The sequence below is a fragment of the Cryptotermes secundus genome, unplaced genomic scaffold (genome assembly GCF_002891405.2).
Source record: "Cryptotermes secundus unplaced genomic scaffold, Csec_1.0 scaffold2252, whole genome shotgun sequence".
NCBI lineage: Eukaryota > Metazoa > Arthropoda > Insecta > Blattodea > Kalotermitidae > Cryptotermes > Cryptotermes secundus.
In genome coordinates this window covers 199,944-213,767 of record NW_019732873.1, presented here as the reverse complement: position 1 = coordinate 213,767, position 13,824 = coordinate 199,944, and the positions used below count along the sequence as shown (strand labels likewise).

At 40.2% G+C, this 13,824-nt stretch overlaps 1 protein-coding gene across 3 annotated transcripts in view; it reads right to left on the bottom strand.

The window, feature by feature from the left end:
• Positions 1 to 1,110: 1,110 nt before the first annotated feature.
• The window catches only part of LOC111867820 (V-type proton ATPase 116 kDa subunit a), a 49,308-nt gene continuing 36,594 nt past the window's right edge, over positions 1,111 to 13,824 (bottom strand). For all 3 annotated transcript variants that reach the window (XM_023858000.2, XM_023858002.1, XM_023858001.1), the window contains exons 10-17: positions 13,516 to 13,752; positions 12,651 to 12,760; positions 10,708 to 10,835; positions 9,729 to 9,844; positions 7,626 to 7,733; positions 5,458 to 5,689; positions 4,322 to 4,493; positions 1,111 to 3,628 (exon numbers count right to left, since the gene is read on the bottom strand). In XM_023858000.2, coding sequence (XP_023713768.1) covers positions 3,526 to 3,628; positions 4,322 to 4,493; positions 5,458 to 5,689; positions 7,626 to 7,733; positions 9,729 to 9,844; positions 10,708 to 10,835; positions 12,651 to 12,760; positions 13,516 to 13,752 — 1,206 coding nt within the window. In that variant the 3' untranslated portion in view covers positions 1,111 to 3,525. The remainder of the gene's footprint in view (positions 3,629 to 4,321; positions 4,494 to 5,457; positions 5,690 to 7,625; positions 7,734 to 9,728; positions 9,845 to 10,707; positions 10,836 to 12,650; positions 12,761 to 13,515; positions 13,753 to 13,824) is intronic.

The following is a 13,824-nucleotide window of genomic DNA, read 5'->3' as shown; positions in this document are numbered from 1 at the left end:
TATAGACTAGTAAATTTGTACCAACATTTCAAAGGCACCTGCTACCTCCACCTTTAGTGTAGAAGTTCCATGGTTCAAATACCCCTTCCATATCTCCCTCAAGCTGTTAGACTCCCCCTCCAGTAATCTAGCCATTCTATTCCAAGAATGTTAGTAGTGATAACATGATGTCTTTGCTAACAAACGCTTTGGACTGGTTTGATTAGGCAACATGGGGTTAGAGCAGAATTAAACACTGATCAGAAAGAAGTAAGCTTTGAGTACCATCTCAACCATGTGTGACCTAAATATAATCTGATCAGACACATTTTAATTGGACCTAGATGCAGCCAGATGACATATAAAGCTAAGGAAATGGATGACATCATACGCCAAACAGGAACCAAGAAGCAAATGAGTGATAACTATGCTATATACCATATCCTTCAATTTCATTTGCAAGGCGAGTCTTGAAGGTACAACCATGATATTTTCTTTGATGAAAGATTTCATTTTATTTATTGGTTATATGAGGTTACTCTGAAAAAGCAGGGACTTGCTATTTACATGCATATGCATGTAGTCAGGGTTCCATTTAAAGAAGTCTCAAGAGTCAGAACTAGGTGCACTGAATATGTAAGTCATATTAATTACATTTCAGCTGCCCTGCTGATCATATTTCATGGTGTTCAGAGAAAATGAATCAAGAACATCATGATGTACATGACAGCAGACACACAACTGCACATTTCTAGATATTGGCATTAGAATGAGGTCCATGGTCAGCTTTGCCCTCCAGCCATGATGTCTGGCAGTTGAATTCCCAGCTGGGGCAAGAGATCCTGTCTTCACAGTGCCCAGACTTGCTCTGGGCCTCACCAAGTCTCCCATACAAAGAGGAACAGGGGCTTGTTTTTAGAGGTACAGCAGGCAGTGCAGAAGTTAACTCGTCTCCACTTACTGCTAAGGTTAAGAATTGAGCTCTACCTCCAATCCCCATACATCGTTATCATGTGTTTCAGCAATCAAACAAAGGCACAGCTTGAACTAATGCCTAGGAGAAAGGATGGACCCTAGAGCAAGTCAAAATAGGAAATGGGTGCCAAACAGTTATAGATCTAAATCACATCGTACGTTGACAAACTGCTTAGATTTATTTACTCAATGTTGTACAAGGTCTTCACTCTTAAACCAATTTCTTTACATGAACAAGGAATGTGACACATGATCATATAACATGATCACTGCAAGAACAGTGAACAGCACGCAAAAATTCGAAGCCTCAATAATACTGTCAATAACATGGTACATTGGTACACCTTCTGCTGACACATACTGGCATATAAACACCTTTTGGACACAAAATAACAGATGTTCATTATTTGTCCAAGACACATGAATGTACACAAATGCAAATTACATAACTCCTATCGAAGACTTCCAAGTTTTGATTAAATTCAAATGTTAAAATCGACATAAATTATTTGAAATACAAATATGTAGACTGGATTCTTTCACACTTCAAGTTTTGGGTACATTTATTTGAATACTTTTATTACACTTACAGATTTCATAATGATCTCTGGCAGATATGAGCCACAGGGTAGGACAAAGCTAACAGTGCGTTCAGAAATTGTATTATAATCAAAGATTACAACTAAGCTAAATGCAAACAACAAATCTAAGCTGTGTGAATAAATCAGAACTGATTAAAAACATTATGTCAAATCTGAAATTTAAAGTGACTACAGAATAAATTTGACTTGACTCCAAAACATAAACACATGATTCGAAACTTACACTGACAACACTAATGAAAACCCACCCGTATTTACAGATGTCTGTTCCTGCATTTGTAATATTTTCCTGTAGTGAGGCCCAGGTAACTACATGTGAGATATGTGATAGACAAATGGCATTAGAGCTGGCTTTTCTCCAATTTCTGATGATTAGGAGCAGAAACCCAAAGAAACTCAGCCAGAAACCTGTTTCAGTGCCACTCTTTTCCAACATAAACCTCCCATGACATCACGTGGGACTGAGCAGAAGGATCTGCAGTGTTAAGCCAATGCCTTACTGCCAGAGCTATGTATATCCACACACAGTTCACCAGGTATCTTATGTCAAACGTGAAAAATGAAGATGCATATACAGCACATTGAAAAGTGAGGCTGAACTTTGCAGGTAACAGGATAAGTAAATAACACTCAAAATTTTTCAGTTGTGATAAGGAGAAGGCTCTTATTATTTCTTTTGAAATGCAGACAATTACAATCAGCACTATAAATTAAACTGACTTAAGCTCCTTCAATGCCTTAACTGACAACATACAACACAGTCTCTTCTGTATTTAGCAAACACGTAATCCCATCTGTACACATAAATACAATCTGATAGATGACAGTATTTACACGAGTATTGACGACAACTTGATTTATATGTATATATACATGGTAACAACATTTCTACAGTTAGAACTAATATTAAATGTCCTTATCATCTAACCCTTATCAGATCTAGGAATTCTATGTCATGAAAGTTTATTAATCTACCTGCCTCTTTCAGTCAGCTCAACACACAAGTTTCACCAGCAGTCACCCCACTTCCTTCTCCTCAATACATCCATTAACAGTGTGATAGTAAGTACTTGTGAACAGTTCAGTTCAAATACTTTCTTACTACATGAAAGAAGGTAATGGGGAAACTGCAGAGAAACCACATGCATCCTGTCTGGCAGTTGCATGACTGAACAGCCTTCATCAGCACCACATATAAGGTTTGATGAGAAAGTTTGTTTTGGATTGCTGTTTCAACCACTGTTACTTCTGTTTCCTGGATCAAGCCTAGTGATTTTATGCTGTTCACATGTGAGTACAAATAAAATTATATTTGTTACAAATGTCCATATGTGCAGATTTATAGTGAGAAAAAAACTAAAACAATTTAAATGCAATCACAGAACACAGGTAACAGATCCAGTCACCAGAATTCAACAAGGATTATGATATGGAAAAGGATGACCACATGAACATGTTAGATAACTTCATGTTTTGAAGTAAAGGGCTAACAAGCTAGATCAAGTGGCAAAGGTAATTCCACTTGTCCTTATTGCAGGAATTTTTTAAAAGTGAATAAACCTAAGTTTGAATGTTTCCGGAAATGACGTGTTAAATAAACATGAAAATTACTTTGGGCACTGGGCACTGTCCCTCATCTCCGTTAATATGACCGAGAATTTTCAAAATAAATATTATACAATTATATATATATATATATATAGCTTTTCAAAATAAAGATATTCACTCCACTTACAGTTCTACTCAGTTTAATTCTTGAATCCACTGTGGTCCACAGAAACTTTAAATCAGAATTTTCCTGTACAAACTTTCTGATCAATCTCTTTTTCCTCACCAAACCTCAAGGAGACACGTTAAAACAATAATGATCATAATACAGTGTACTAAACAGAGACCATAACAGTGCAACTATCATGCAGCCCATGGCTGCTCCACTATACAGACAGTTCCTTCACTGAACATTTGTTATCTATTCTTCTGGGCCTTGGGCAGCAGAATCCAAGATTGCTTCAAACGAGAATGGCTGAAAATGATAGCCCATTCCTTGGTAGAATTTACTCTGAAACTCCACCCTAGAAAAGAAAACATAAACTGTTACACATTTATCATTGTGAAATGTGAGGTTCTCATGAAAATGGTTATGAAGATATTCTGTGATGCGACTCTTTGTAGTCTCACAGATTGTTACAAGAGTATTGGAGGAACCTGGTATCTCTATATTCTGGGTAAAACAGCAAGCCAAACACACAAAATAAGTGGCACATATACAGAGAAAAGGGCGAATACTGGGGCTGTGGGGAACCAATAGCAGTAAGGAGAAGAGGGTAATGAATATCGGCCCTTCTGTCTGTTCTCCACACTTCTCTCCACTTCCTATTGGTTCACTCAGATCCCCTTTTATTTACTTTATTCTTTATTTCAGCCACTCTGCCCTAGAATCAGCCCCTGTGGGTGCCTTGCCTTTTCTCTTACCCGCATTCCCCTTAGAAAATGGCCTTTTAAAGGGCCAAAATTCCCCAGCCATTAAGAGAGTACCAACACATATTTCCCAACATTCTTTTCCCTAGAAGTTTTCTAGTGTAGCTGACTCTAATATCCTGAAGGTGGAGGCAGGAGGTGCCTCTGAAACGTTGGTACCTTTTTGGCAGACTACATGGGATCACACCTCACAGGACAGCAATATTCACATTCACTACCATAAGAAGCTGGAATCTCACACAGGACTTCTACGTCTACTGCTGCATGCATTCAGCCAGACAACATACCAGTGCAGTCGCAGGCAATGGAGGAAAGCCGACAGGCCTTCCATAAGAACCAAGATGGCAATTGTAAGGGTGGCCCAGATGGCGAACGTGATATAGAGGGCAATGCCTCCGACCCAGCCTTCAAACATTAGCCCATTACGTAACACCATGTTCCACAGCACCTCGGACAGCTCTGCAACAGCAAGCATGCCACTGCACTCTGCGTCACAACTACACATTGTAATGCTGGCTACAACTGAATAGTTGTGGTTCAGTGGTTCCCATTCCTGTTTCATAGCAGGAAGACGCTAGGTTCAAATTTCAGTCATTAAAAATGTTCTCGTCTCCATCTTCCCCAACTTCTTAGTCGCTACCTCACATCTCAGCATCTCCTCTCCTAACTACATGGTCACTAGAAATGCTCGTCACCTCTTCACCTCAACCACTTGATCTGTCCCTGCTGGATAGCTCCTTGTCCCTCTCTTTAATCTCCCACTGCTTACACCCACCAAACTGCAATGTCTGATGAAATATTGGAAAACCTATCACATCCTATGCACCTAATTTGCAAAAGCTGAAGTTGTACATTAATATATTATTTACCCCTAAGTAGTGAATTCCTGATTATATAACTAACCTGCATTTAGGGTGATACCTTCAACCATCCAAAACTCATACCACTATTTAGTACAAACACTGCTAAAAACAATAATATTCACATTTTCTTTCTTCTGGAAATCACTGCTGTACAAACATCATCTCTGGCAACACCACCCATTAACATGCACAGAAACTGTACTACTGTGGGATCAGAGATGTTTTGATGCTTAACTGTTTATTTTAGAAATCAGTTTAATATTATACATTATGCAATTGTATTTATCTATGAAGAAACAATTCCTTAACTATTTATGTAAATAAATTAATTTTCTCATAATTACATACAGTAAGTCTTATGAGATGAACAGTTCTTAATGTAATTTTGCATAACCCCCATTTACGTGAAACCTTCATTTAGTGCACGACAATCCATTCCCCTAGAGACTTACTGATTAGGGAATTCATCGCAGTAACTGTGAAGTTCATTTCAAACAAGAGAAAAGAATTACAGCCTCTTATAAAACAAGGCCAATACTGAGCGGAGCTTCAAGACTTACGGGCATGTGCGAGTGACAAGGCCCAGAGCCGCAAGTACGAGGCTGTGTGCGACACGGAGCCCAGCACATACTCTATGGTGTGGATACCCTGGTGGATGAAAAGTTCTCCCACATCATGCTCCTCCTCCTCTTTGTGTGGTGGCAGTGGAGGGGGAACCTGAGCCTGGCTCAAGGCTGCCTCCGCATCTCCGTTCTCAGAGCCCATTGCATGGTTATGATGGTTACTGTTCAACTAGAAAGAACACACAATATACATATTCATCCCACTATACATCTGTCCAGTAGCCAGACAAATATCTTGCTTACCTACACCCGAAGGACTGTGACAAGTCATGTCATTAAACTGACCAACATGTTGCACATATATATAGCGCACTTTTAACCAAAAATGCAATGATGCAAAATGTGTAACATATGCGCCACAGAACAACAGATCACTATTTTCTGTCACTTTGCTGTGACCCTCACTTCCAATCTTATTGGAAGATTCATCCCTTCCTGTTTTCTTATTGTCTGCTCTAAACACATACTGGCCAGACATGTGATAATGTGCATTTCACCGAACTTAAAAGCGAGCAACTGCTATGGCTTACCCATTTTGCTGATCTTAATTTTTATCAAGTGGCTGAGTGAAAATGCCACAGCTCTTAAGATCTGCGTGAAATCAATCGCCATATTTTTAGTTGCCATTGTTGACAAGATGATATTGTAATGGATTTGTTCAATGTGTTGCCAGGCAACAGCTCTGTAAACACAGTCCAACATGCAACAATAGAAGTAGTTGCGTTTTCTGTACATGTGACCAATGCGCCAATACTCTGGTGGGATAGCGATCACATGATATGTGTTTACTGTAGGTCCATGTCCGTTCCGCAGCTATATAACAAGAGCTGTGAGCTGCAAGTTCAGAGGGAATTTGAACTAGGCGTACAGAAGAGCACAAGAGGTCAGCATGTGAAGACTTAACGTGTGATTTGAAGACTTTATGTGTGCCGTAGTACAGAGGTATTGGGAGTGTGTGATTTAGCGAGACTGTTATAGTTCCTGTGTTGTAAGGCTGGTGCAGGTGTACTGGAGTGCTTGTAAATTGTGTAAAGCAGCAATAGTGTAGTAATTAATTGTAGTTAAGACCTGGAGGTTGCTAATAAATCCAATTACCAATCGAAGCCTCGTCTTGAGTACCCCATTCACGTGACAATATTTTTCAGTCCCCATATGTACAAGTGTGGGGAACAAGTTATGCAGGGGAGGAATGAATGGCCAATCAGTACCAGGGACGGAGCTCTCCTCTATCACCATATTTTCTTTTACCCCTTCTTCATTATATCCTGGAGAAGTTGCTCTTTGCAGGGGTACAGTTCACACTGGCCAGTCTCTTCTTACTGGTCCGATGGCAACTCTCCAAACTTGGCACATTTCTACCCTGAAGATGGAGGAAGCATATTCCTCCAAAATGTGGCAGCCACCTGCCAAACTAAGCAGCACAAGCCACTGATCTTCCACACTGTGAAAACATCAAGTGCACATCCTATTATCATACCCTATCCGTGTCGAATATTTTTGTCAATTTGTACACTATCAGGGCCGTGTGATGTTCACACAAGATGAGTGGAGGAAGACTGTGTACTGTGTTGGTAGAAGATGAAGTGGTCACGGCCTACTCTAAGGTACTAAGATATTGGGCTTCTACCTGGTAAGACTGCAGAACACCAAGAAAAACCTTACTCAAGATCTTGTGCTGAATTCTGGACACAAACCATGAACCCCCTGAACGCAAATCAGATTTTAATACTTCAATTTTAGCTAAATGATCTGTTATCCTGACCGAAGTTGCAGACATTCTTTTGGCCAGTCAAGGTCATTCCATCACCTCCCACTAGTGACCTGTAGGGGGTGTGCAAAGTGGTGAGCCAGATGGTTGGCATCAGGTTACCAGCTGGGACCCATCCACCCTCACAGCCAACAAACACTGGAAGCTCTTTGCTCCCTAATATGGGAGCCTGGGTGAGAAACCAAGCACTTGCCTGGATAGTGCGGAAGTACGAAATGTGTGGAGCTGTATGTCCACTCATGCACGTCTCCATGTTATATACTCTACCTTTCCTTGCCTTCAGTGTTTAGATCACACTACAAAGAAGCTGTCTTGCTTCATGCCTGTTAGAACTTACTGGAACGTGCATTTTGCGTTTATTTCTCAGGATCAGCGCTGGTTTAGCGAACAGCATCCATGGGATACAGATGAGAGCTACCACAACAAGCAGCATCTGGAATGCTTGCTGAAAACGAGAATTAAAGTGTTCAGCAAGTTAAATACAAATATGCGAATACAGGTTGGTGTAATCAGACTTAACTGATCACACGATATCTGAGCTTCTCACTGTATTGAACATTAAGATTACAATCTTTCTGGGTGCAATGCCATGCAGTCAGCATACTGTCAAGTTGGATTTCCAAAATGTTGGTACCTAGACATCTCATCACGTCCCACTATAGTGGAGCCCTATTTAAACAACCCTAAGTCAGTGATGTCAGCACCAGATTCCTCCACTTGAGATTTTCCTCAGCTTAGCATTCAAATCCATTGCCCCCACAAGAAACCTAAACATGATAGGGTTGCACTGCATTCACAGCTGTAAGAACCTCAAGCCAGACTCTTATTTCGGTGTTTGTATAAAGCTAGAGCAATGCTAGTAACAGCCATGACAAAAAATCACAGAGTAATTTGACTCATCACTATCTTTACATATAATTACACTAATTTTGATTCAACTGTCCACAAGTCATCTAATTATCTCTAAACAACACATCTTTTTATGACCTTTTTATTCCACATGACTGATACACATTTCAGAAGTAGTTTCATTAATTCTGATTTTCTGGTTGTTCTGAATATGTTGACCAACTTGTTCCTTAACCTGAGCACATGCTGAATTTGACATCTGCACAGAAACAACACCCCTCTGCCCTCTGCCCTCCATGCTTCCTGCCACCCACCCTGCTTCTAGAGTTATCGCTAAACCCGACTGTCATCCTTCTTTGAAAGTTACCAGTTTTCACAGTCTCTGATCACTGTTCTTTGGCACATTCTATTAAAGGAGCAGCTCTATTAAACATGTTACAGTATTATCACCAGGGCCCGGATTTTGATGACCTGAAAATATTTAAAAAATGACCTATAAAATGACTGAAAAAATCCAGAAAAATGACCTAAAATAAGACCCAAAAATGTAATATGCATGGTCCGGATTCTGATGACCTGAAAATATTAAAAAAATTACCTATAAAATGACCGAAAAAATCCATAAAAATGACCTAAAGGAGAAAAGAAAGAACACTTCACTTCCATGTTATTGAAATTTCAGAACATATGAAGAAAAATTCCCTAAAATGGCCAAAAAATGCCAAGAAATACCCTTAAAAGTCCAAAAATTTACCAAAACATTACCCCCAAAATGAAATAATTATCTTAAACCTAAAAATGTCAAAAAATTACCTATAAAATTTACATTTCTGTAACCAGCAGCTCATATCTGAGATTTATATATTTAAGAGCATCGCATGGGATACAAGGAAAAAAAGATGACATGTCATCAAAATCCAGGCCCTGATTATCACCATTCAGAAGACAATGAAAACCAACTGGGAGCAGACAAGTGAAGGTTCATGTCATTTACATCATCTGCCTCTCTTTTGGGGCTACCAGAGGAAGAAGATGGCTCAAGCAGTACTCCTCCTGTCTGCCTTGCATTCAGGTGCCGCAGCATGAATCTCAGTCAAGAGGCCAGATAACCGTATCCAGGAGGATTCACGTGAAATTTTCTGAGTCCCTATGTGGAAATACAAAGACAGGCCATAATCAGACCACAATCACTTCCTTCTGCATCCCTGCCAATTCATTACGCCCTCATCCTACCAGTCAATGTTACACAGTGTTGCATTACTGACAGCATCATTATTGATGATGGTATCACAGACTATACAGCGGTGAATGGTAGGATGATTAGTGAATACTGAACTTGAAGGGATGTAGAAGTAGTGGTTGTGACTGAATCTGATACACCATCACAGCATCTGCCAGAACGAAGGAAACCATGGAAAACTTCAGTCAGGATGTCAGTGCTCCAGCTACGACTGAAGTCAAACACCCCATGAGTACAGATTAGAAGTGTTACCAGTGGAGCCAACTTGTGCAATGAAAGCATTATTAAATAAACAATAAATATGTCAGACAAACAATAATGTTGGTTTTGTGGTCACACTCACTCACTCACCTGTCCACTGTACATGTATGCATCACACACAGCTGGGGCACTATTTGTTTTGAACAGCACCATATTAATAAAAGTGATGAGGATTGATGGAGCACAGTACGGACCTGTCTTTACATCTGAAACAGGATCATAAAACAAACAGTGAAATCTCAATTTACTGAATCTCTGGGGCAATTTTCTCATGCTAAATCATGTTCTCCACTGAATGTGACTTACTAAAAAAATCAAAGTGTTCAGTTGGTAAAAATTCATGTATTGTGATGCACAATATCACAATAAAATAATTTCTTTACATAAGTAGGTATGGAAATAATTTCTATATGCATAACAATATCACACTAATTTCTAAAATAATGGCATATGAAATAAATACTGAAATAATCTCAACTGAGAATCAAAGCAACTATGTTGCCACAAGCAGTCTCATTTTGGTGATCTACCCTTTCAGAATCTTAAAATTTCTTGCAACTCATTTTTTTTAATTTAATAAGTAGCAATGCTTTGAATAGCTCAGGTTATACAGAGCTGAATGACAAAGTGGTTAGTGAACTGGATACGACATGGAAGTAAGAAGTAATGGCACAATCATCCAATTGGAGGGTAGGAGGAAAACCACAAAAACACTCTTGGGATTTCTGCTTTCCAGTTGAAGTTCGAAAACAAGGCTTCCTCAATAAGAAGCAGTAGTGCTGGTTGTTCAACTGTATCATTATATAGTTTGGTGAGTCACAGAAGTCTAGCAGCCTGTACATCAGCACAACATGGGTTGATACATGGTGATGCTCCCACTTGTTTGGGGAGCAGATCTGAGCAATATGGCGAGCAACACTTTACATGGAAGAAATTTAACACTGTGATTATACATATGGAACCACTGAAATTGAAAGAGGGAGAGACATTAAATGGAGAACATTAAAAGGTAGCTCCACTGTCTCAGGTTCTCACGACACACACGCGCTCGTCACAACGTCCTACTCACCACCAGTGCTTGGTCCATAATTGGTCCACTTGACAAACATGAGGATCACCATGTACAGGAACAAGAAGCACAGAAATATGATTTGAGGGATGAACTCACAGTAAATGCTGATGCGTCTCTGGAAGTATCTGAAACAAAGACAATAGAACTGTGCGGTATTGGACACATTGCATCACTAACATGATCACAGCTCAAAACACAGGGTCCCCACATCATCCAAGGTTTCGTTTCTGGGTCTCCTCACAACACTGTCAGTAGCTAGACCACAGCACTGAATGGGAAGATAACAGGCAAAGGATACGAAAGAAAGCAGTTGTGGCATTACTGAGGTACTATCCCAGCACTTGCCTGGAGGGGCTGAGGAAAAACCGCAAAGAACTTCAGTTTGGATAGTCGATGCTCTGGCCAAGATTCAAGACAAGCACCTCTCAAACACAAGTCACATTACCTCTTTGTTGTGATAACAGAATTTTTGTGACAGGTGTATGACAAGAATTTGATACAAGCCAAGAGACCTAAAGATGGCAGTGAGAAGTATGACAGGATTTTCCCATCTTGAGAGCAATCCCACCAACAAGTGGCAGTTCCAGTAATATAGCTACAATCTTGAGCCCCCCCGAAGGCTTTGCAAGACAGAATTTCCTCCAACAGTGTTATAACAGAGTTAGTAACAGGAGTCACACAAAGTGTAACTTAATATGCCAAAAGCACATAAATCATGTTACAAAATAAACATACTGCATGAGGCTTGTTCAAATGGAATCTGTTCAGGAAAGGGTGAAGTAGAAGCCATTAAAACAGTCCTCATGGGCACCATGGTAGGCATCCCATTGATGCACCTGCTGAGAAAGGAGGAGGAGCAAACAATCCCTGGGCTGCTGCTGCAACTACTACTCTGTCTGCCCCAAATCTACAGTTCAACACTTCTGTGAGGGCACAAACAGTTTCCATGGCCTGACCTGACCTGGCTGTGCCTCATCGCTTCTTCCCTGCCACCCTAAACGAATGTCTAGCACTGTCTGAGACACACATCACTCATTCTGTCATGAATTTCAGCCGGCTGACAACCGTAGGCACTATGGAACTGAATGACACCTTGTGCCTGTCTGAATGGATTCTGAACCTGGAATGCCAGCACTGAACCATGTCTGTTCTGTTGCACGGCTTGCTTGCTGTTAACTGTTGCAGTATTATGCACACACCCAGCATGCCTGTTCTGTTGCACGGCTTGCTTGCTGTTAACTGTTGCAGTATTATGCACACACCCAGCATGCCTGTTCTGTTGCACGGCTTGCTTGCTGTTAACTGTTGCAGTATTATGCACACACCGACATCATCACCTGCAACTGGTCGTACACACAAGCAGCACTATGTACAGCTTTCATTTGAACAACCTTTGTACATACTACAGTAAACAAAGTATTAGGGTGAAGGCAGTTACTATTTTAAGATTGTGTTCTAGCATTTTCTTGAAGGAAATAAGGAAAACCACGAAGAACTTCAGTCTGATAGTCAATGCTGCAGTTGAGATCTGAACCAGGCATCACCTGAACACAAGCCACAAGCATCACTGTGTGAGTCATCCTGCTTGGTGGTCAGAAAACGATTATCTTCTTATGTGGCAGTAACTCTGATTATGAAACACCCTATCCATTGGACACAGGCACACAACATGCCAATTTCATGAGGCAATTATACTCTCTTTACAAACACACCCAACCCATGACTAACACAAGATCTACCAACACAAATTTGGTTTAACAGTTTTCTAAAGTGAGGCTTTTTCAACTAATATGGCTGGGTTTTAGGTCCAACCTTATATTCCACTATTTGTTATGAGAAATCTGTGTGACCAATCCAATTTTACCTTGCACAAACTTTTCAAGACTGCATCTACAGTGTTATTCAGGGACTGAGTGCACTTGAAAACTTCTTTTACTCACATGAAGTTCCACAGACTGAGACAAACGCCAAACAGCATTTGGAAAACACCAATGATGATTGATATCTTCATCTTGTAAGCATTCATAAAAATGATTTTGTTTTCTGCTACCTGAAACAATAATTAAACAACATGACAGTAATTTATTCCTTGGTAGTTATTAGCCATCTTGCATGCAACTTGTTTTTCAAAACCTTTAAAAGCACAGCAGTTTCATCAACAATTTTAGAGACACCTGAAGATGACCAACGTTGGTTAAAATGTGTAGTGTGCATATACGAGGTATGTAAAAAGAGATTTGAGATTTTAAATTGTAAAACTTCTAAAGGTTTTAAAAAGAAAGTCGCAAGTAAGATGGCTGATAACTACCAAGGAATAAATAAGTGATGTGCAACAGGATGCTAACAGAAACACATACAAAACTGAGAATTACGGTCTATGTTATTGTGTTGACAGCTATTTCAGAACACTGTCAGCAGCTAGTTTACAGGATGGCAGATGAGATGAAAAGGACTGGGAAGGAAGTGGTCGTGGCTCAATCGAGATACTATCCTGACATTCTCGTTGGAGGGACTGAGGAAAACCACAAAAATCCCCAGACAGGATAGCCAGTGTCCCTGCTGACATTCAAACCAAGCACATCCAAAATATAAGTTTAGGGCATTCCTGCTAAGCCAGCTTGCTTGGTATCACTATCTTCCTGCATGTCGGACTTACTGCTCCCATCTTAAAATATTTTTATCGTCTCTCTTCCTTTCAGATGCTTGGTTGTGCCATTTTAAGGGCCAGAATCTCCCACTAGAGATCCTTCTCCTGTACCTGCCTTCTACAGCCTGCAGCTGGATGCAGGTATGTTGGCAACATACCTGCCACACGGGATCCAGTCCAATTGGATACGGGTACTGTTGGTAGTCAGTGGTGCTAGGATTTAACTGCAGATCCTTGTTTGACATAACCGTCGACGCATTGTAATTGACAGACCAGTAGGATCCAAATACATTCAAAGACTTTGAAAAGGTATCATTGTAGACGAAGCCTGTGTACATGGAGAACATGCCCATAAGCAGGATGATGTAGCGGCCTCCAAAGAAAATATTCCAGATCTGGAAATTTAAAAGTCATTCAAGATAGTAAGACAGTAAGAGGTAAAATTGTCCCTATACTTAATTAAGCAA